At 47.7% G+C, this 24,426-nt stretch overlaps 1 protein-coding gene across 6 annotated transcripts in view; it reads right to left on the bottom strand.

Annotated features, from left to right (window-relative positions):
- TEAD4 (TEA domain transcription factor 4) overlaps nucleotides 1-24,426 on the bottom strand; it is a 58,852-nt gene that overhangs the window by 4,062 nt on the left and 30,364 nt on the right. For 4 of the 6 annotated variants that reach the window (XM_073314109.2, XM_073314119.2, XM_073314147.2 and 1 more), the window contains 7 exons: nucleotides 20,988-21,122; nucleotides 19,368-19,411; nucleotides 17,888-17,943; nucleotides 15,850-15,980; nucleotides 14,995-15,168; nucleotides 3,188-3,328; nucleotides 1,267-1,419 (listed from right to left, as the gene is read on the bottom strand). In XM_073314109.2, coding sequence (XP_073170210.1) covers nucleotides 1,267-1,419; nucleotides 3,188-3,328; nucleotides 14,995-15,168; nucleotides 15,850-15,980; nucleotides 17,888-17,943; nucleotides 19,368-19,411; nucleotides 20,988-21,122 — 834 coding nt within the window. The remainder of the gene's footprint in view (nucleotides 1-1,266; nucleotides 1,420-3,187; nucleotides 3,329-14,994; nucleotides 15,169-15,849; nucleotides 15,981-17,887; nucleotides 17,944-19,367; nucleotides 19,412-20,987; nucleotides 21,123-24,426) is intronic. The other 2 variants (XM_073314138.1, XM_073314158.1) reach the window with 2 other exon arrangements.

The following is a 24,426-nucleotide window of genomic DNA, read 5'->3' as shown; positions in this document are numbered from 1 at the left end:
GATTTCCAGGGCAAAGCCAGGAACAAAATCCAGGCCTCCAGATTCACAATCTTGGGCATTAGCCACAGGAGCATCCTTCACAGATGTAGTGAGTGAGAATCCATGCTGTGCCTTAAAGAGGCACAGCACAGAGCTCACAGTCCAGAGTGGCTTTAAACCACCCTTGCACCCTCCTAATTCTTGGCTGCGCCAGGGGCTGGAAAGGGCCCAAGTGTAATTTGGACAGCTCTGGGAGCCTAAGCTCTGGCAACCTCCCAACCCAGGGCTTGCCTTATGGGCTGCAGTGCTGCATGGAATCTCTGCAGCAACAGGCCCCTTCCTGTCCCGCTGTTTATGCCAGGATTTGGGATGGGTCCTGGGAAGGCAGCTTTATGGCTGTCTTCAGCAGTGCATGAACTGGAGTAATCTTCCTGCAGTCACAACCAGGGCTTTTAGGGTTTTTTTATGATGCGCTGGCCCTCTTAAATGGTGTAAAGGGGCCAGAGCAGGGACAATTATTTCACCCTCTGTCTATTGTTGGTACTGGAGTTCCCAGCACAGCTCCCTTAGTGGCTGTGTTCTACAGCAGACCTTTGCCCTGTTCTGTCCTCTGTGAGGAGCCAGGAGGGTCAGAAGCTAAATCCTCACGCTGGCAGATCATAGAATCATAGCCCTGGTCTACACTGTGTGGGGGGGAATCGATCTAAGTTACGCAACTTCAGCTACGTGAATAACGTAGCTGAAGTCGACGTACTTAGACCTACTCACCGCGGCGTCTTCACTACGGTGAGTTGACTGCTGCTGCTCCCCCATCGACTCTGCTGCACCTCTCGCCGAGCTGGTGTACAGGAGTTGACGGGAGAGCGCTCGGGGGTTGATTTATCACGTCTAGACTAGCCGCGATAAATCAACCCAGAGTAAAGGGGCCAGAGCAGGGACAATTATTTCACCCTCTGTCTATTGTTGGTACTGGAGTCTTCTTTATTGCAACTTCTGCCTTCACATCTGGCACAACTTTTTGGCGTCATCTACTCTCCCTTTTCAAACCTTCTTCATCTCTCCTTTCTCTCCATTGCCCGTGCCTCTCATTCTTCTCCCTGTGTTCCTGATCCTATTTATCTGAATAACTGCACTCTGCGTAGCTCTGTAAGGGGTGCTGAGACGCAACTGACACTAAATAAAATTAACTATTGAGCTGTATGTGGAAAACTTTGACTCGCAGCTGGGGACTCTTGGATATGGCTTAAATATTTCAAGGCAACAATAAAAACAATTCAGTGCCCCCACCTGTAAAATAGTAAAGTTCTCCAGCACGCTGTTCATCATGTATTTCTCTGGGAGATGTTTGAGTTTATGGATGAAATTAATCATGTATTCACATAGAGGGGAGCGGTGGATGCGATAGGAATAGTGTCCATTTTCATAGTGAGCATACTCCGTCTATAGTGTAAAAGAGAAAAGGTGCACACAGGGTCACCACTGTTTTTATTAATGTTACTGATAGTTAAAATAATAATAACCACATGCATTTTCACATCGCTTTACTAACATTAGTTCATTCATCATTCCTTACAATCATCCACTCTGAAGTAGCTTTCCTTGAGCTCTCAAATTTCTCCTGCTTTGATTATTTAAAGAAAAGCAAAGGAACATATCTACTGTGGTAATATCTACTGTGGTAATAACAGTTTGCACTATTATAGCACCTTCGAGCTAAGGACCTCAGGGTGCTCTGCTGCTATTAATGATTTAAGCTTCCCAATGCCTCTGTGAGATAGCTCAGTAGCATTATTCCTGTTTCACTGATGGAGAAACTGAGGCACCCAGAGGTTGTGACTTGTCTGAGATCACACAGGAAGGCAACGGCACATCTAGGAATATACACCCTGAGTCCCAGTCCAATTCTCTACCTACCAGACCATGCTGCCCAGATTAGCAAATGGGGATTAAACATTTGTGGAACTCTTTCATTACTATCACATTTTAGCTCCAGTATAGAATCATAGAATATCAGGGTTGGAAGGGACCTCAGGAGGTCATCTAGTCCAACCCCCTGCTCACAGCAGGACCAATCCCCAATTTTTGCCCCAGATCCCTAAATGGCCCCCTCAAGGATTGAACTCACAACCCTGGGTTTAGCAGGCCAATGCTCAAACCCCCTGAGCTATCCCTCCCCCCTAACATGTACATGTAAACTTCCCCCAAACTGAAGTGACAGGGGAGTTTATCACTTCTTAGCAACCCTCTGCATTCCCCATATGCCTTCATCTTGTTTTCCCATTAGAATCCTATCTCCTCCCCCAAGTGCCGGCACCCCCATCGCAACAGTAATTCAGAGGAGGAGGAGGTGCTGCTTCTTCTCTCCTCTTTTGAGATTGCCATGAGGCTCCCAATCTCTGCTGAGCCCCGAGCAGTGGGATGGCCCCTAGCCAGAGATTTGCTTTTGATTTCAGCAGACACGGTGAAGAGCAGCCGTTCTTGCTGCACTTTTAAAAAAAGTGTAGCACCTATTCCTGTCAGAGCTTGCGGTTATATGAGGAGCAGAAGGGATTGGCCTAGACACTCACCCTGGGTGGGTGGCATTATCTGTCAGTAAAGGTTTATCTTTGTAAACATATGGGTTAGAAACTTCCTTTGTCTATATATTCTATCTTTGTTGAGAATCATCCTGCAGGCCAGCTGAACACACTGAGCAGGCAAGAGCCATGTGTTTAAAAATCCCGACTCAAGCCCCATAAAAATCACAAAAGACTGGCTTAAAAATCATGAGTCTATAAAAATAATAATAAATGTGGGGATCTTTCTATTTGCCTTCTAGTTTGTAAGCCCCAAGAGGTCACATTTTCAAGCTTTTCTCCTCAACTATGAGGGCTGGGAACTTCATTGTTTAAAACAATGAAAGCTGAGTCTCTCTCAATCACTGGACTCCAGGAGCTGGCACTTTAAGAAAAACACCAAATATTGCAAGACATGTGATAAAATTGTGTGAGGGGGCAACACTACAGGCAGGATCAGGCCCATCCCTGCATGTCTGACACACTGCACTAGACCGATGCTTCCTGATTTTCAATCCTTTTCCAAGCCACCTCCCTGACAAGGGGATACTTTCTGCCCTCAGAGGCACGGGTGGGGTTTGTAAGGACATGCAAGGGCTGAATTGCACCCCAGAGTACTCTGCACTCAGGGCTCTGCTGCCTTCTCTTCCTACCTCCACTTTCTCCACCACCTGCTTTCCGAAGGAGCACACCTTAGTGGAGCAAGTAATGATCATGTTTTCTGGGCTTTCGTATTGGCTGGAAACACCATAGAAAGATCTGGATTCATCTTCAATGTTGGTGTTCAAATCAGCCTGCAGGAAAAAAGACAAGGATAGTAGGCAATTCCCAAGTAGCTCATTAGTTTTGGGTCACTGGCATCACACACACCACTCAAGGAAAGAGTTCTCCTCTGGCCTTGGGCTTTTGTTTTTGGGGGTCAGGGAGAGGGGAAATCACGCTGCCAAAGCAGATCAACATGTGTGCCCAAGAAGTGGAGGAAATCTGGGCATGGGACACCTTTTCAAATTTGGGTGCCTAAAGTTACGCATCTAAATTCTAATTTTGACATTTAAATCCCTATTTAGGGTCTTGAAATAGGTATTTGTGGGCTTAAGTTAGGTGCACAAGCTATCGTTAGGGCTAAGTTTGAAGATGTGGTGCTACACCACTACCACCAGGGGTCACACTAGCCTGATATTCTATCCTGAACAAGGAAAAGAAAAGTTTACAGGTGCCTTGCAAAAAACAAAGCAACAGAAAAAGGCATTTAGTTTATTCAACTTCATGAAATAAGAGAACAGAGAGCCCCAAATTCCTCAGTGCCTGATGTGACCAGGTGCTAATTTACTATATTACCTTTCCTTCGATTCCTATGGGCTGGTTCAATCTGTACTACCCCCCTGCAAGGTTAAGGGAAATAGGGAAGAAAATCTCTTTCTGCTTCTGGGACAGTGGACTCTATGGCCCTGTTGACAGTGCGACAAGAACCAGCATACTAGGAACACAGTTCTAGCATGGTTTTCCTGACTGCCAGCAGAGACTTTTATCCAAGAACCTGGTTATGGAACCATGCTCTACACTAGACACTGGGAGAGCCCACTGTGCAGCGCAGCTAGTGGGATTCTCAGAAAAAACTTCATGTCCACATTGGTCAGAGAAACCTGCTAGATCCTGCTAAGAAAATCCAAATAATCCCAGAAATATAGGGCAGGAAGGGACCTCATGAGGTCAGCTAGTGCATCTCCCCATGCTGAGGTAGGATTAAAATACCTAGACCGTCCCTGAGAGGTGTATGCCTAACCTCTTCTTGCTATCCAAGGATTGGGATCCCACAGCCTCTCCAGTGCTTAACAACTTTTACAGTTGGAAAGTTTTTCCTAACATCCAACCTAAATCTCCTTTGCTGCAAACTCAGCTGATTATTTCTTGTCCTACCCTTGGTGCTGGTGGACATGGAGAACAATTGATCACCGTCCTCCTTACACCATGTTTAAACAGAGCTAGAGCGAAGGTGGGATCACAGCGCTGACAGACCCTTAGTATTGGAACAAAGTCAGCAGGTTCTTCCATGACTGCTGTGGCCAAGCCCAGATATAGGGAGACTCTGCACTGGCTGTGTTAGTCAGGCTAGGAGTTAGAGAGCCAAGAACCTGGTCTGTCTGCATGTACGGCAAGCACAATAAAGAATCCTTGTCCTGTTCATCACAGGTCCCATCTCTCCTCGACCAGGAGAGGTGTTACGTGAATCTTTCTCTGGGGCCCCCCGCAAGAGATAGTGGTACCACTTTATTATCATTTCCAGGAAGTTACAGTTTTAGCTCCAGAATCGGAAGCCTGGGAGCACAAGCTGGCCGGGGCCGACAAGGACTCTGCGCTACACAAGTGACCAGCAGGTGTTGATCCCCACCAAACGCTGGAGCCAACGCCACAGATGAATTCATCGCTTTGCCAGTGGTGACACTAACAACATTAGCAGGAAGCCATGTAGAAACGTACAGCATTTCAATCCAATCTAATTCCCCTGCCGGTTAACGTGCTGCTGCAGGCACATGGAGGGCAAGGAGAAGGAGGAAATGCAATCAACCCTACCATTTATTTCACCAAGTCCAATTTCCATTTCCCACTTAGCACGTCAGCTCCATTGTCCCATCCCTGCTGCCTCCCTCTGCATCTGCACAGGCTGCAACGTGCTGCGTGCAATGGGTACCTGGAGGAAATGGGCGCCTTCAGGAAACCTGTTGGGCTCAGGTAGATACATGATGCCATTGAAAGCTGAGCCAGCAAGCCACTGAAATCCAATCACCACTCATTTTCCCAGAGCACATGTCGCAAGTTCAGAGCAACTGCCCCTGTATTTCCCCTTAGTGGTCCAGCAAAGGCACCCATGCACAGGCTTCCAGCTCCCCGGCCGACGCCTTTCTGGATGGAGACTCCCGTCTCTCTCCCTCCTGACCAGAGTATGTCCAGGCTGCACAGCTCCCTGCCTGCACTGTGTGATTCCCAGCACAGATAGGCTGCCCAAGGACACCTCCTCGCTTTCTCCTCAGAGACGGTTAACAGGTGTAATTGCTACGGTTATAAGGTACCACAGTCAGCACTTCTTAAACAAGCTTACTTTATTCTTAAGGTAAAAAGCATATTAAGAAAACATATCAGAAAGAACAAAAGAACCCCTACACATGCTAATAAGCTTACCAGAGTTAACCCCAACTCTAACATAGATTATGGCAGGAGCAGTCCTTCAAAGCCCCACCCCAGGGGTTTCTTTGTGGTTACAAGTTCATCACAGCTTCAGCATAAAACAAGCTTATGGGACCTTAGTAGGCCAGGTCCTTCCAACCCAACCCATAAGCAGTGGTTCTCAGACCCCCTAAAAAATGTCAAATGGAGGTACAGACCCCTTTGGAAATCTATTGTCAGTACATATGGTTGAATTCTGTTCAGTCAATTTTCAGTCTAAGTCTTTTGCGGACCCCTCAGACATAGCTCCGCGGACCAAACCACTGCCCTAAGGATTGGGGCCCTCCATGGACCGGGGTCCTGTCCATTTGCTGGATCAGGAAAAAGGCCCTGAGCCAGTTTAAAACCAGGCTATTTACCCAAACCCTTCCTTTGTCTGTCAATCCCTGGAGAATCCAGTTTGAACTAGCATATGCGCATCTTTCCAGGGAGATGGCTTCGCTGGAGATGTCACAACCTGGGGGAATTTGCCTAATCACCCCCTGCTTTATCCGTCCCATGGAAATACATATAATTTCACAACAACACCTACACCACTGCATTTTTAATACAATGGACCCTAAAGGTATTAACCCTACGTCCGTGAGGTCTACCTTAACTCAGTAAAGCAGGGGTGACCAAACCATGGCTCGCGAGCTGCATGCGGCTCTTTTACAGTTAAAGTGTGGCTCATGGAGCCTGCTCCCCTCCCCCCTCGCCACACACATTCTCCACCTACCAGACTGGGGCAGGTAGAGCTCAGGGCTTCTGCCCTGTGGCGGGGTGGTGGGTCTCAGGGCTTCAGCCTCTTAGGAGGTGCCTGCTGGGGCAACGGGACTGACGCCCCGAGCCCCAGCAGGCATGGCCCGCAGGGCTGAAGCCACGAGCTCTGGCAGACGTGTCCGGCTCTCAAACTTCTGAAGATTATCATATGCAGCTCAGAGGATCAGTAAGTTTGGCCACCCCTGCAATAAAGTTTATCTTAATTCCATAAGGTTTATTCAGGATATTATCCATCTGTCACAGCACATACTCAGGACCAAATAACAGATGGGTTTATGGCAGGCTTTGATGAAGTAAGTACAGTGGCTACAGGTCTGAATTCTAGCCTAGCAGCTGTAGTCTCCAGCCACAATCCCAGGTGGACAAAGATCAATTCAGTGAAAAAAAATCTATATTAGTAGAACAGGAAGGTTGCATAGTTGGGCACTCAAGAGTCAAGAAATGTCAGAGTTAAGAATATGCAACCATTGCTCTGCCCCATTTAAGTGTGCTTTGCAATACAGCCTTTAGCTACAGCCGCCGACCAGTCCTCAAATTATACAACATAACTGCATACAGTTATTACCAAAGCCTTAAAGAGACATAGCATCTTTAAATGCTTCTTTATTCTTCTATATGTTATGTAACTCATTTCATTGTCAGAATGGTCTGTCTTATTTTGAGAGACTCCAATGTTTTATAAGCTACAGTCTCTTCTCTCTAAAGGATTGGGCAGATCTTCAGCTAATGTAAATCAGCATAGCTTCACTGAAGCCAAAGGAACTACTCCAACTTACACCAGCTATGGATCTGTCCCTAATGTCTTAATAACGTTGTCAGTACCTATGTTCTACGCTTTCAACAGGATACTTTGGTTTTCCTGTGGCAGTTGATACAATTCTGCACGGTGTTTTATCAGTGTATTAGCTCACCTGCTGTTTCTTTAACATATGAGGCTGTCTTGGCCCTGATCCTGCAAACACTGACACATGTGAGTAATTTTCACACCTGAGTAGTCCCATTGAGCAAGAGGAGTAAAGGATCCGGGCTTAACTGTGTGCATTCTGGACTTTGTGGCTATGTAGCATAGGTGATCAAAAAAAGATGTGGGGTTGTTTCAAAATCAGATTTTACAATGTTTTCTCTAGAAAAATTAGCAAGCATTTTATCCAGAAAACCTCAGAGAAACTGAATTATTTCTTGACCAGTAATTGTGGTAGAATTTTTGGGAAACAAAGTCAGTCACTGAGAGGTGAAACAGAAGGATTGCAGTCCCACTTTAAGTAAAAAGCTCCACACAACCTTAACTAAGAAGTCACTGCAGGTGCCTCCATAGTTGGCAACTCACCTATGAAAAGGTCAGGGCTTAAACACCTGTTTAACACCTAGTTAATCCACATTAAACTATTTGGCACTAGGTAAATTTATGTTAATGCTGTTCCAATAAAGCAGGGAGCATTACCATTCAGTAACATTAAGCCCATGTCTACACTATTAGTAGCATAGCCCCAATGCTGTAGCTATGCCAGCATAACCCTGTAGTATAAATGCAGCCGACAGCATTTTTCCACTGCTGTAGAAAACCACCTCTCTGAGGGATGGTGGCTAGGTCAACAGAAGCATCCTTCCACTGACCTAGCTGCATCTGCACCAGAACTTGGTTGGCATAGCTATGGGTTTTTCACACCTCTGAGCTCCGTAGCTATGTCAAACTACATTTTAAATGCAGACCAGGCCTCATCCAAACCCGTTTCCTGGGAACCATCCTGATATGCCATGTCCCAATGAAGTAACCACCTATAATCCAGTGATATTTTATGTTTATTCAGCGCCTTTCAATCCCAAGCACGTTGCATATTACAGCTGGGATTTTTCATAGAGGCGTTTGGCAGTTAAGCACCCAACTCCCATTGAAAATCAATAGGAGTTGGGCACCTATCTATGTTAGTCACCTTTGAACCTCCCGGCCAGTGTTCCCTCTAATTTTTCCCACCCACGTGCGGAATGAATTTTGTTATGTGCACCACTATGAAGGTGATGTGTCAGGGGTGGGGCCGAGAGGTTCGGAGTGTGGGAGGAGGCTCAGGGCTGGGGCAGAGGGTTGCGTGCAGGGGGGAGGGCTCTGGGGTGGGGCCAGAGATGAGAGGTTTAGGGCTGGGGCAGAGGGTTGGGGTGCAGATGTGTGAGGGCTCCGGCTGGGGGTGCGGGCACTGGGGTGGGGCTCAGGATGAGGAGTTTGGGGTGCAGGACGGTGCTCTGGGGCTACGGTGGGGAGAGAGGACTCCACCCAGCTTTCTCTCCCCACAGCAACACCTGGGCTGGGGAGGAGAGGTGCCTCTCCCTGCCGTGGCAGCTCCGGGGCTGGGGCCACGGGGTAGGCGCTGTGACGTTGCACTCCATAATGCTTTATAGAACTATGCTTATAAGTGTCAATATGACGTAACTGGAATATGTTTTATGCTAGATATGCCATGTAACATGTCTTTGCAAAGGTTATGTTCTACTGCATATATTAATCCTATTCATACGCATGTATCATTTTTATATCTGAAGTTATGAGCGTTGGCTCTATGCTTGTATTTAAAGTGCTTGCTGCTCCCAGAGCCTGCATCCAACACCCGCTTCCCTCACTCTGAACCCCTCGGCCCCAGCCTGGAGCCCCCTCCTGCACCCCAACCCCCTCATCTCTGGCCCCACCTTAGAGTTCATACATCCAGCGAGAGCCCAAACCCCGTCCCGAAGCCCAACCTCCTGCCCCATCTTGGAGCCCCTTCCCACATCCCAAACCCCTCATCACCAGCTCCACCTCAGAGCCCACACCCCCAGCCAGAGCCCTCACCCCCTCCTGTACCCCAACCCCCTGCCCCAGCCTGGTGAAATTGAGTGAGAGCGGGGGAGTGACAGAGGAGAGGGATGGAGTTAGCAGGGGGCAGGGCCTTGGAGAAAGGGCAGGGGGCTGGGCAAGGGTGTTCGGTTTTGTGCAGTTAGAAAGTTGGCAACCCTATCCCCAGCACAGCTGCTCTCGGGTACCTCACCCAGCTGCAGGAAGCTCCGCGGCTGCTGCCTTCAGCGCCCAGCTCTGACTATTTGACGATTTTAAAAATCCTATGACCATGAAATTGACCAAAATGGACCATGAATTTGGCAGGGCCCTACTCATTACATATTTCCCTCTTAGAAGGCAGGCCTATGGAATCCTGCATCAGCTGCAGCTTCCAGATGGTCGCCATGGTAGGTTCCATGCAAAACAATAGTCTGGCTTGGAGAAGGTAGAACTTGGGTCTTGGTGGCTAGATCCATATCTGAGAGGAAAGGGGGAGGATTTTGGCTAACCAAAGATAACAGAACGCATTTCCAGCCACTAGCGAGATCTGGGAATCCAGGAGCAGAGAAGAGTTCAACAAGACTGCAAGACTCCATGACACTTTGACAACTGGAGGACAGCTGCCCCTGCTCTTCGACACAGCTCCCTCTGCCAACACACAATTCCTACGCTTCTGAACGCACATGGCAAGCAAATTGGCTGGAAGAAGTGCATTTTTACAAAGCCCCTTGTTAGAATAGAACAGCTATTAAAAGTCAGTGCAGTCTTGCTAGGATTCCTTAGCCCAGGTGAAATTAACGGGGGTTCTCAGTCCCATCCTCAGTGAAAGGTGCAAACATCATAAAAATCTTCATCACTAATTGCTGCCTTGTTTGCTGTCTGCAATGGCAATTAGAGAGGCCAAGGACAGAATGGACTTAGAAACTGAATTGCCCTCTCATCCCTCCAGGCAGTACCTGCCAGGTCCAGATTTAAGGCACACTGGCGGGCTGGGCACCGTGCGTGGGGAAGCGTGCAGTGCTGCTGCTTTGTTCTGTGGGAAAGCAGATTATTTCAGTCTCCAGTCCTCCCCTCCAGCCCCTTCTATGAGTATTTCATTCACTTCATGAAAAGAAAGAACCAAACAATTTGATTGGTTTCTAGGCTTTCCTATTGCTGAGGTGAAGAGATTATTATGCTTATTTATCATCCGTTTAGGAAAAGTCTCCTATCAGCCCTTTGGGCAATTCCTCAGATGCACCTAGTTCTGAATCAGAATGCTCTGTGAACTTTAAATTAACCCTTGAGTGGCAGCAGGTGGTTTACCTCTGCAGACAGGTGCTTTGGACAGCTCTGGACTCCGACTGCCCACCTGGAACCCCTGGTCTCTCATCTGCATTCCATCTCCCTCCCTGTGTGGCCCCTGGACTCATACGCCATCCCCTGAAAGTTTTACACTGCGAGTGCTCCATTCCCATGGCGTGTGAAGACATAAGAACTCCCCCACCCCCCATGCTATTAATACACATGCCTGTAGCAGGATGTTCAGGGGGAGAGCCAAGTAACAGGTGCGAGAGATAACGTTACGCTGGAAAAGAGCAGGGCTGCCGCTGCCCATGTGTTAGGAGGGTAATGTCTCATATTCATTGTCCTGTGCTGGAATGCGCTCAGAGCATGGAGAAATGTCACGGAGCAGCTCTTCACAAGCTGTCGATCCAAGGCCAAGGGTCAGTTCATTGTCCCTCGGGCTCCAAAGGCCAAATTCATCAAAGGGGTGTGTGTGCTGGGAGCGCTCAAGTTTTAAACAAATTATATGTTTGACATCTGAAAACTAAAAAACTAATGAATGAATATGGGCACAGATCTGTCTCACTAGAGCCAGCCATTGCTGGTAATGGCCAAAATCCCCAAACTTGGGTGTTTTAAGTTAGGCATCGAATCCTTGCAAGCTCTTTGGGGCAGGAACTGTTGTTTTCTTCTGTGTTTGGACAGTACCTAGCACACTGGTCTATCACTGGGGTTTCTGGGTGCTACAGCAATAGAATTACATGAATAAATAAGAATTTAATAAATCAGTAGCTTGATTTTGAGAGGCACTGACCATAAGCAACTGCCATTGAAACTAACAGGAGCTCAGAACCTCTGAAAACCAATCCACTCATACATGTATCTAAATATGGATTTAAGTGTCTAATTTTAGGCATGCAAGTTTGAAAATTCTGGCCAGTATCTTGTTTTTATAGAATACTTTTCATCCAAAAGGACTTTACCAACTGTATAATGTAGGTATTGCTTTACCCACCACTGAAAAGCTGCCTCCTCTGTGGAGGAATAAGGTAGTTTCTTTGCAGTGCACAGCAACTAAGACAAGAAATGAAGTTGCATTGTTCATGCAGTTGAAAATGCAGGGCTACATAGCAGAATTGGTTGAAAATTTTCCACTGAATTGGTTTTTCAGAAAAAAAAAAAAAAAAAAAAGTGGTTTTGACTCAATGATTTTTTTTGTAAGAGGTGTCTGGATTCTGCTGAACATTTTGACTTTTTGTCAAAAAAAGAACTTCCAAAACCAAAAAGTTTTCAGTTTTCTGCCAAAACCTGAACAATTTTGGCCACCTTCCCGCTCTCCCTAAAACGTTATTTGGAACTGCCGCCACAGGCCCTCACAGAACTTGTAGTTCTGCTCCCTCATGCCCCCTTTCTCTGCTATGGGCTGGGTTTCCCAGTCAAACTACATCTCCTCTGATGTACTGTGGTTGCTCAACAAAAGAAAAGACCCTAGTGCACCAGGGGAGATGTAGTCTGGCCAGAGAGCCTGGCACATAGAGCAGAATGAGGGTATGAGGCACCCGAACTACAACTGCCATGAGGTACTGCGGCAGAATTTCCAAATGAATGTTGTTGGCTGAAAATTTCTGTTTTCAGTTTTTCACTAGAGAGTCTACCCTCTTCCCTCACCATCAATTTCCCAACTAGCTCTAATGTTCAGCCACGGAGAATGTAATAATCAAAGGGCTTGTCTACACCGTGGGGTAATGCGCTCTATAGACGTGTGATTTCTAAAGCACACCAGTGTGCTAAGCTTTAACTGGTCTGTGTAGATCCCGCTGGTGCGTGCTAATCTTTAGTGTGCTTTAACACAGCACTGTTTCAAACAGTGCTATGTTAAAGTGTACCAGCAAGGTCTACAAGGACGAAATAATGCATAACATGTTAGTGCACTTTAGAAATTACACTCCCTTAGATGTATTACCCCACACCAAGCTGAAATTTTACAAGGTTAACACTGACACTCTTGTGAAAATGCCACTGATTCTTAAATGTTCACAAGTGCTCAAGACCTCTATTTTACATCTGATCCACAAGACAGCTTCTTCAGCAGCTCTGTACCCAATAGTGTCATGCTGAGACACTGGTTCAAAACTGACATTCAGTAAATCATAAATACTGCTGTTTGCAGATCCTAGAGAGTACTGTATATACTCGTTCATAAGCTGAATTTTTTTAGTAAAAAAAGGAAGCACCAGAGAAGGGGGTCGGCTTATGAATGGGTATAGAGAGGAAGAGGTGGGACACAGCCCCTCCCCACCACATTGGGGTCAAGGAGAGGTAGCACAGCCAGCAGAGCCAGAAGGGAAGAGGTGGGGCCAGAGGCTCTCTGATTCTGGCCACGCCGCCCTGTCTGGCCTGCCGGAGCAGGCTGCAGCCAGCCCAGAGACATCCTCCCCTAGCCCTACCCAGATAAGGTGGGAAGAGATGGGATGGGGAGAGTGTGGGGGTCCCAGGCTAGGGGTGGGGTCATGTAGGGGGTGGTCACAGGGGTTACTCCCCTGACCCCCAACTTCTCTCCCCCCAAAAAAATTTCCCCACCAGTTGCTGTCCCAGCCTGTCAGGGTAAGCAGCTGGTGCGCCGGGACACTTTGTTTACTTAGGTTTACCTCCATGCCTGCGGACGCTCGAGGTAAACAAACCATCTTGGCTCGCCAGCGGCTTATCCTGATGGCCCGGGAGCCAAAGTTTGCTGACCCCTGAATTATAGGGTCGGCTTATGAATGAGTCATAAAAATTTTCCATTTTTACGTATCCATCTTGGGGGGGGGGTCAGCTTATAAACGAACTGGCTTACGATCGAGTATATATGGTAAGTATTCCTTGGAGGTTTCCAATCCAATTACTGACCCTGCCCGATCTTGCTTAGCTTATGATAAGCAGAGACAGGATCACAGCACAACGTTTATGCCTGAAGGCCATTAATGCGCCTGCTTTTAGGTGCACAGAAAGGCCACCACCACAACTCATCACCAGACATATAAAGCTCCCTCTGTGATTCAACAAAATACAGTGCCCCCACGGTATCAAAAAGGAACCAGGAAACCAAAATGCCATATGGTATCACTGACTGCGCGCTCTCCGATGCATTCCAAATTCCGCAACATGCCAAATCATTCAAGACCAGGATTTGGAATGCCCCAGACACCAGGACATGTCAGTCCATGCCCTGCAATCAGGAGATGCCTCACCCATGCCCAGCACAGAGACAACATGTAGTCACCTTAGGTGAGATTCCCCCCTGTGCAGATGGCCTTCATGCCACTGAAATCCTTCAAAATAAAGGCTTAATTCAGACTTCAGTGGCATCAACTCCTTGTTTACCCATCTGGGGTAAAAAAAAAAAAAAAAGTTCGAAACACAACAAAGGTGTTCAGAAACAAGCCATTCACCCTCCTTGCTGAACTCCCTGCTGTCTCTGCTGAGCCTGCCAATAAAGTGGTCAGTTAGTGACAATTAACATGATGAGTCTGAGAGAAGGATAAGCGTCCACTAGGAACGGGACTAAGACCATCAGCTCATTTCTCATAGTCTCGCTATGAGAAATGATCCAGCATTGAGTTGCAAGTGGTAATGTTAAAGTGAAAGGCTCCATATCTCATTACTCATTACAGATTCCCCCAGCCATCCAGCCCTGCCACTGCCCCAAGCTGCTATTATTTGTAATCTTATAATACCTACAATAACATCCGTCTCCAAATTATTTCCTCTGTGCCCTGCAGCACACACAAGATGCAATGGCACAATGCTACAGCTTTTGCAAAACCTGAGCTTGCGCATCAAAAATTCAATCCAAGCAACTGAGAGGGTAGAATTTTGCCAGGCTGATTCAACCTTAAGTTTTCTGCCAATTTACCAGAACCTCTCGGTCAGTTTTCAAGAACACATTTGCTGTATAATCCACTTTCATTGGTGCATGTTTCCTATTTTGTGGTCGGCCTTGTGCCTAGTGTAAATCACTTGTACATAGATAATGCAAACCCACAGAAATAGCGAAATAGGGCAGGAAGGGGGAAATAGAGTGCACGCTGGGAAGTTATTGAATATTTAGATTCAGGGAACAGATAGCTTCAAGGTTGCAGAGGAGAAGGATTTCCCTTACACATCAATCATTAAACCACTGGTCTGAACTGCAACTAAACAAACTCCCAAGAGTTTAGTCAGTTACAACTTTGCAGAAGGCAACACCAAATATTTGCCTTGCTCCAGCCAGAATGTCACAATAAGGCGTTTTGCTCTTCAGGGGGAGTCCCAGATGCGAGCAGTGGGTGAATTAGCTGCACACTCAACACTGAGTATCTGGTACTTCCCACAAAATAGCAAAAGGAGCAGGAGCAGCTGGGCAGTCTGGGAGCTTCCTTCTCTTACCCAGAACTTGACAAGGAAGAAGGCATTGGGTGGCCCCTTTTCAAAGAGCTCCTTCAGGCCCCCTTTCTTCTCAGGGAACTTGTCATAGATCTGCCGGATGTCCACCGCCTCGAGGTAGGGGTCACTGTAGCTGGGGCTTGACTGGCCAATGTGAACAAACAGGTGCTTGTTATACTGCAGGGAGACAGGTGTGAGACATTAGGGTGACACAGGATGGGCCTCGGTTCAGAGTTATCACCCAGTGCTCTTCACAGCAGAAAAGATGGGAACAGAATGTACTGGCTGGGACCATCTAACCATAGAGTTCAGGGGAGCTGTTGGACAGAGACAAACCAGGGAGCCCATTTGGGCCTTAGGACCCAAAAATCATTTACCTCACAACAGGCATGAACGGTACATGTGCAGGAGGCCTCTTAGGAAAACACTGCAGGAAGTGCTGTCTGGCCCCTTGCCTGCTGAAATGGCTCTGCAGGGATTCTACCACTATCTCATGATCACCAGAGCGCAGTTTGCTCTGGCCACATCCTCCCACCCTGGAACATACCCAGAATGCCCACTACACTCGGAGGGGAGATCAGAAGTCGATGGTGTAGAAGCGGCTACACTGGCTTCATGTCATTCTGTCTTTTGGGCCTTAGGACATTTTAATGGAGGAGAATCTGTTTTTACCAGATCCTAAATTCCCCAAGCTTGGCTTCTAAATTTGTCCCTGCCAATGCAGAGCAATTCAGTGGACCGGGCGCTTCAGTACATAGTTAAATAGCTAGATACATACTGAACAGCACACCTAGTGTAAATTAAAGCTATCCAGTGGCAAAAAATACATGGGAAGTGGGAGTGAGGTTTATATCTTACTGTATCTTGGTCTTGTTGTTGTTCCAAGAATGCAGAGAATTCTAACATCCAAAGTTTGGAGCTGGCAACCCTTCGCCCCTGCCAAGGTGGAGCCGATGGGGAAGGTGAGAGGCCAGCAGGAGACTCAAACCCTAAATGCAAGGGGATGAAAAAATGAGATGAAAAAGAGCCAAGTCAGCAACAACTGTCATTTTCAGCATCTAATGCAGGGGTGGGCAAACTTTTTGGCCTGGGCCACATCGGGTTTCCAAAATTGTATGGAGAGCCGGTTAGGGGAGGTTGTGTCTCCCCAAACAGCCAGGCATGGCCTGGCCCCAGCCTCCTATCCGACCCGCCCCGCTTCTAGCCTCCTGAAGGCTCCCCCAGGACTCCTGCCCCATCCAATCCCCCTGTTCCCTGCCCCCTGACGGCCTCCACAGGACTCCTGCCCCATCCACCACCCTGGCCCCTTGATAATCCCCAGACCCCCCACCCCTGACTGCTCCCTGCCACCTCATCCAACCTCCCCTCTCATTCCTGACTTGCCCCCAGGACTCCTGCCCCATCCAACCACCCCTTCTCCCTGTCCCTGGACCGCACCCTGAACCCCTGCCCCTGACTGCTCCCGCCACCCCATCCAACCACATGCCTCCTTCCTGACTGTCCCCCCCCCCGGACCCCTGCCCCATCCAACCCCCGTTTCCCGCCCTCTGACCACCCCCAACCCCCCTGCCCTCTATCCAACCCCCCTGCCCCTTTACCGCGCTGCCTGGAGCACCGGTGGCTGGCAACACTACAGCTGCGCCTCCCAGAGCACTGGGTCAGGCCGCGGCTCTGCAGCTGCGCTGCCCGGCCGCCCAGAGCATCACACCAGCGGCACAGTGATCTGAGGCTGCGGAGGATGGGAGACAGCGGGGGAGGGGCCGGTGGCAAGCCTCCCGGGCCAGGAGCTCAGGGGCCGGGCAGGAGGGTCCCGCGGGCCGGATGTGACCTGCGGGCCGTAGTTTGCCCACCTCTGATCTAATGTCACAGCCTAGTGAGAATCTTTTTTGGACTTCAACCCTCATATAAAACACTTGTCACAGTCTGTCCCTCCCCGATCAGTTTCTCAACTGTTCTTCCCTGAGGAAGTAACCCAGGATATGCTGCTAAGTAATGGATCAATCTAACTGCCACTGAAGTCAAAAGAAAGATTCCCACTGACTTCAGTGGGAGCTGGACTGGGCCTTAAATGAATAGCAAGACAATCTGCTTGGATATCTCAGAGCAGTCACCATGAATGAGGAAATGTTGAGATTGGGAAGGAAAAACCACCTTCTGCTCTACTAGAACAAGGCATCTGAGGAGAGTCACATTGGAAATACAACCCCCTTATTGTGGTGAAAACAGAGCGATCTTCTGGCTGGAGCATGGTGCTGGGATCTCGTGACTTCTAATTCCGCCTCTGCCATTGACCTATTACGTAATCTTGAGCATGCCATTTAGCCTTGCTCTGCTTCAACTAGTGGGAACTTGGCATCTAAATCCCCCTAGGCAGCTTTCAGAATCTCAGCCTATGTTTCTAATAACTCTGCCTGTGTGCAGAGACAGCAGCCACTTTGGTTTTGGAGTTGCTGCAGCCTGGTGTAAGAGGAGACACACACACTGTGCTCTCTCAGAAATTTTACTGTTCTTCTTCCATGTTTGTGGCTTCCCTTAATTTTAAATGGAGTCATTCAGACTGCAAGTAAATATTGCTCTTTGTGGTAACCAGAGAAATTAAAAACACAGGATCAGGTATGGTGAGGTTAGATTGAGTGAGTGGAGCTGGATGGGACATGCATTGGTTGGCTATATCAGATAAACCTGTGGCTGGACAGAACAAGTCTGGGACTAGATGTGGGTTGTTCTCATTCTTGTGGTTTCTCAGGTCCTTGCGGAATATTCGAATTTGCTATTTCCCCTTTAGTGGCAGGAAGCATGTAAGTCTCCTTTATAGTTATGACTAAAGAACTATGATTTTCTTACATGGCAACATGATGTGTATGTGCTGTGCAAGAAACTGTGTTTCCCTACCTACCTGGTAACGGGAGTGGAGATTGAACAGCATAGGTTTGTTGAGAAAAAGGTTTCACGCTGTAGGAATATACATGAGAGTTAGTTAAAGAAAAATCAAAGCATTTTGTTCAGTTCTCTGGGTAAATTAGGTGAAGGACTTTCCGGGGGGGAGAGAAAGTAACTCCACGAGAGGCAAGGAGGGCCCAGAAAGGGGACCCTAACAGTCCCTATACAAAAGGGGCCTCTAAGAGCATAACTTCAATAGAGCACCCCATGTATAAAAAGGGACCCACACAGCACACTGCATTCTTACCTACGTATCCAATAGCACAGACCCACTCAGGGGCATCCTTCAAGCTCACCTCAACGATTGGCTGTATGGAGATTGCAGGGCTTCTGACTTGATTCCCTACATGGCCTGGCCACCTAGACCCTAATGCCCATGTATTTATACAGCCTTTTGTCCAGAGATGGACTTAAGTGTGGGAAATGTCAGTAAATGGCAACTCAGCCTCTCTGTGTTGGGCTCTGCGAGCTCCTTTCCTGGTGATGGGCCATGTGGGGACAGCTTTTCAGAAGTGCTCAACACCCTCAATTGGGACTGGATTATCAACAGAGTTCCACTCCCAGTTAGGCCAGATTTTCAGAAGTGTTCAGCACCTGGCAGCGCCCCCTGTTCTCAGTGGGAGGTGGTGAGTGCTACGCTCTGGAAAATCTGGCCCTTAGTCAAGATCCCTGAGGGATCCCTCCCCAGTTCACTTGCAAACTAGAGGTCTAATTCAGAGGCCACATGTAAGCTGATATGTGCTAGATAGCTTTAGGGTCCCTTGGACCTACTCATACCCACTTACTGATGTGCAAGGGCATCTAAACGGGTGTGACTTACATGCTGAGAAGCCAAGACGTGTGAGTTGAAGGAGGAGAGGTGGCCAACTTTCATGTACACTGTTCTTACAACTTCCTGTTACTGCCTTTTTTGCTACACTCTTTTCTTCTGGATTCTCACTGTAGGCCAGATCAGGCCCAATGTGAATCCCTCCGATACCCATAGACACAGTGGGGCAAATTCCAAGATGAAGTATAAAAGGAGGGTGTAAAGGGTGAGTTAAGGCCCCCACTCAGTTCCCTTTGAAGCCAGCTTTTCTGTTGTCTTTGATAGGCATTGGATCAGACCCTAAGTGAGCTTAAGTGAATCCAGAGGCAGTTTGAATGAGTGTAATGTACATTTTGGAGGGGTCAGAAGAAGGGGCAAGATTCACCAGTTTAAGACTCCCTCTGAACTCATTTAGACTCATCTTTGAATTTAGCCCTAGGCCTTTTGCCTCAAATCCATGCCTGCTTCCATCGATAGCTTGGGGAGTGTCTGCCTTTCCGAGAAACAGCAGCATATGGCCTTATGGTTTCTTAACCTCGAGCTAATTGAAGGTACTGCCCAGCTCAGGGGAACTTCCACCACAGCACGGGAAGCAGCCATGTGTATGCTTAGGTGTGGGAGTACTCACTCGTGAGAGGATCCAGCTTGGCCTGGCAAAGCTCCTTGCCAAAACTGCAAAACCAAAGTACAGACACAGTCACCATCCTGAGGCTAAAGAAAACCAGACCTTACTCCTGTCAGAGGCTAGTGATGGCACATAACAAGACTGTGAGAAGGGCTAAGTGAGCCTGTATTCCCCTGCAGCGGCACTGATGGGATTTGGAAGGGTTAAGCCAGATGTGATAAGTAATTAAGGACAATTTTTCCAGCGGTAGACACTGGGTAAGAGTGGCTCCATTTTTGGGTGTCCAACTTCAGGGACCCCAAAGTCCACAGTCACTTTTGAAAACTTGGCTGCATGCGATTAACTCCGCATGTTACACTGAGATGAGCTGGGAGGCACCGTAGGGCGGGCTAGCACCAGGAAACAGACCTTTCTTCAGAGATGGAGCAGGAAAAGCTTTCTTTTGTGCTGCACAAAGGCATTCTGCATTGGTTATGTGCATCTAGAAAGCAGGCTGGGGGAAGCCTTGCAAAACCATGCCTGTTACAAGTTTTCTTGCTCCATGGCTCAAAAAACCTGGATCCATCAGCATCCACCAGTCGAACTTCAAAACCTGGATACTGACCCCATCCCAAACTCTGACTCTCCTGACCTGTCACAGGGTGGAGAAGAGGGGAAGGAGAGACAGTGAGACAAAGAGACAGCCTGGGTGCTGACATGTGGTGCAGTAACAATGGCCAAGTGAGGACAGGGAGGTGACAGCAACTGGAGGGGTGAGGAAGGAACACAGGTAACCCTTGCATTTTGTTCAGCGTGCGGAGTCCAGATATCGTGTCTCCTCTTTATTTATCAGGTTAATTCCTGATCTTTACATGGCTGCATTACAAAAAGAAAAAGGAAAAAAGAGCAATCTGAACTTCTCAACATGGAGGGATTTCCTGTTACTGCAAGCAGCAGCCGTGGCATTCAGGTGACTGATCTAATGCTGGCTGCATTATGTATCTGACCCTCCATCACCCTCTTAGCACAGTCCCTGAACTATACAGTCCCAGAGCCCTGGACAGAAGGAGCATCCCTTCCCTCAGGATCTCAGTGGGATTCATCCTGCAGGGTACAGAGAATCTTAAAGTTCCATGGCTTGGTTCAAAGGGCTCTGTGGTCAATGGAAGTCTTCCCCATTGACATCAGTGGGCTTTGGATCAGGCCTCATCTCTTTAGGCTTCTATATGAGGTCACCTGTCACCATGGTATACAAGCACTTGTGACTGTACGTGCCCAAGAGGGGGCTGGGGACAGACGGCAAGAATGGATTTGCTCAATACAAAAGAACCATGTGCCAAAAAAGACAGCACAGACATCCTATAACATCACTGGTGATTAACATCACAAATGCTCCTCTCGTCTACATCGGTTTTAGTGTGTCTCCACTGACTTCACTGGAGTTACTCCTGATTTACACCAGCTTGAGAGGTGAATCAGGCCCTAAATGTTGCAGTTACATAGCAATTTTGCCCTTCATGTTAATAAGGTGCACTTTGAACTTGTCCCCTGTGGTCTGTTTCTGGGGTGTGTGTCTATCACAGTTCCTAACTCTTATCTCTAGCTGACTCTCCTGCCCCATTTCCATCGAGACACTTCACTCACCCCAGACACAGCAGGGTAGGCTGGTCGCGGGAGGCCAGGCAATACCATTTTACTGTGGAAGGCGGTTGCAGAGATGATCTGGGCAGATGACATTGTAGCCATACTCTGCATGGCTTTATCTTTAGCTGCCTGATCCTAGGGGGGAGAGGAAGGGAAAAGAAGACATGGTGATTATAATAATCAATATGTCGTGCTGGGCACCCAGAACTCCCATGGACTTCGATCAGGGAAATGGGTGCTCAGCACCTCTGAAAAATCAGGCCAGTAAAGCCATTCAACAGGACCACAAGTGACTTTCTAATGCACAGAGCTCACCCTAGTTAAGACTGCAACTTAACTTCCATTATAAAATCCAGTAATCACTTGCTCAGCACTTTCCCAACATTTCTCCTTTTGGTCTGAAGCTTTTCACACTCAGTCTCAGCTCTACGGCTGTGAGGTTTTGTTACTAGAAGTGTGAGTCAGATCCTGCCAGCCATTTCTGAATTACTGGCAAGGAGCTGGAATGGGACAGATACTTTTCCATGAATAAAAATCTATACTCTGACTCAGGGGTAACACAAAAACAGCTCCTCACCACAAAACAATCCCCTCCAACCCGGCACTTGGGCTGGTCTAAGTGAAGATCGGTCGCTTTGTTACGATCCATTTTTTCAGGGGGGAAATAACTTGTAAGCAACAAGAAAATCACCCTCAGGTATGTTCAGCAGGACAGCCCTGCCTTCCTTCTATGGGATGGCAACACTTGTGGTGGTATGTAGAGTACAGACACCGTATGCCCAGCTAGCATGGCTATAAGTAGCAGCATAGATGGTGAGGCACAGTTTAGACAAGCAGAGGAGAGTGCCCCACATGGATGAACCCCAGGGTATATACCCTGCACACCCAAACAGCGCCTCCCTGGTCTACACTGCCTCTTCCCTGCCAGAGCTTTTCACTGTGGCATATAGCTACTGTGACAAAGTTCCTCCTCTGCCTTGGTGGGTCCTGTGCTTATTGGCGGATTTGCTCGCCTCAGAGGGTTCACGGCAGCCCTCAGTTTGGCTACTTTCGTGGCTCAAATCTGCCGTTCACTCAGTTAGCCTCATCACTGGCCAGCAAGGGGAAAAGGAAGAAGAACAATCCCCGCAGTCTCTGCTTATCCACCTAGTGGATCGGGGAACAGGCCAGAGACCTTCCCCTCTGGTGGAACCCACAGTCCGGGTCAACTCCTCCAGTACCAAGTAGGGAGTTGGAGGGATGGGGGGAACCTGGGCCCGCCCTCTACTCCGGGTTCCAGCCCAGGGCCTTGTAGATTGCAGTTGTCTACAGTAGCTCCTGTAACAGCTGCGTGACAGCTACAACTCCCTGGGCTACTTCCCCATGGCCTCCTCCCTAAACTTTCTTTATTCTCACCACAGGACCTTCCTCCTGATGTCTGATAATGCTTGTATTTCTCAGTCTTCCAGTAGTACGCCTTCTCATTCTCAGCTTCTTGCACCTCTTCCTCCCAGCTCCTCACACGCACACCACAAACTGAAGTGAGCTCCTTTTTAAAACCCAGGTGCCCAGATTAGCCTGCCTTAATTGATTTTAGCAGCTTCTTGATTGGCTGCAGGTGTTCTAATCAGCCTGTCTGCCTTAATTGTTTCCAGAAAGTTCCTGATTGTTCTGGAACCTTCTCTGTTACCTTACCCAGGGAAAAGGGACCTACTTAACCTGGGGCTAATATATCTGCCTTCTATTGCTCTCCTGTAGCCATCTGGCCTGACCCTGTCACGCGGCACATTCCCTACATGCCACCACAAGCGCAAACAAGGCCTTAGTTGGGCATTTATGCTTGTGGGTAACGACACTATGAAGTCACTAGGAGGTTTAATATGTGGAGCAGGGACCTCAAGGCTCTTCCTAAAAGCAGTCCTCTTCCCAGCTAGGGAGCATCGGCAGCAGGCAGGGCCACGATCCCCGCCCTCACCCCCGTTCGCTTCTACAGCCAGAGCCAGTCTCTACCTTTCAGACTCTCTTCTGTCTGTGACATCATAATTGTGACATCATCGGTGGGATGATGATTTTCATAAGCAACCGGAATAGGTGACCTCTTACAAGTGAAGAAAAGTGGCACCTCCTTCCTCAGCAGCTCTGCTCCTTGTGTGTATTCAGAGTCAGAGCAGCTGGCTTTAGTACCTAAAATAAATACTCTCCCTAGGGTCTCCATTCCTTTTCCCAACCTCCTCTTCCCTCAAAACTCCCTGAATGCTAATAATTAAAAAAATCAGAGGAAGTAAAAAAACTGAAAATAAATGAGCCTCTACAGAGGGAATGGTCTCCAGCTATAGTGTTTTCCATGGAGCCTCAGCAGAACCAGCTGGTATCTCTGTGTTGGTATCACTCAGTATGTGGAAGGGAAATATTTTTAACTGCTGAGAAAGCCTACAAATGTTCAAAAGCCAGGGGAAGCTTCTGCAGAGTCCTATTTAAATAAGGCTTTAGGAAAATATTTTAAAGATGACCTGCTAAATTTTAAAGAAAAGGGTTATATCCATTTTTGCTTCTTGATGATGTAAAAAGACTTTCCAAATTGCCGCTGAGGCTTTTTTTTCTGTTTGCTTTTTACATTTGAAATTCAACTGTAATCTACTCCGCTTTATGTGGAAGATATAAAGGAAAGACAGCGAACTTGTGGAATAATAACACACCATCATTTAAGAAGTGAAATGTGGGCAACTGAGAGCAGAAGGGAGTTTCAATTTAAAACTTTTTTCCCCGTTTGAATTTTGTTAATTCAAATGCCTGACAAAGAGTTGGGAGCAAACTTGTCTTTGTTAACGAATCAACACTGATCCCTTCCCCTTCAGCTAAGGGACGAGAAAGCTCGGAATCAATTTCTCTAGACTTCCAGCAAAAATAGGGGAAAGCAGACTTGATATTCCTCATATCGCTAAAGCAAGAACAAAAATGTCCTCCACTCCCCTCCCCCAGCCCCCCAAGCCCTTCTTATACTTTGTAATGAAAGAAATAAGGACACAATAATAGGTTAGTTTTTCGTTGCAGATCATTTTTCAGTCTGGCCTTAGTGCAGGTGACAGATATTTTAGCCAATTAGGACATAGAAAATTGCTGTCTCCTGGGGAAGTATTTTTCCTCAAGCTTTATCCCATTTTTGTTAAATTCATCTTGAACATGGTGCAAAAGCCTGTTACGGGCACAGTGGACAGCTGCAGAATACACTCTTGTGTGTGCTGTGGAAATAGCACTATACTAATTGCCCAATAAATCAGAACGTGGCAGGTCTGCTCTCCAGGGTATAAACATGAAATGTGTATTTGATATGGAAGGGGAACCAGCAGCAGGAGAGCACACAGCTGCCAGCAGGAACTTGGGAGAAGGGCAGTAACCTCTCTGATTGCATCTCCTAGCTCTACAAAGATGAGTGGGGGAAGTGAAGGAAGTAAGTAAGTTG

Source organism: Lepidochelys kempii, chromosome 1 (genome assembly GCF_965140285.1).
Source record: "Lepidochelys kempii isolate rLepKem1 chromosome 1, rLepKem1.hap1, whole genome shotgun sequence".
Taxonomy (NCBI): domain Eukaryota; kingdom Metazoa; phylum Chordata; order Testudines; family Cheloniidae; genus Lepidochelys; species Lepidochelys kempii.
This window is presented reverse-complemented; position numbering and strand designations above follow the sequence as displayed.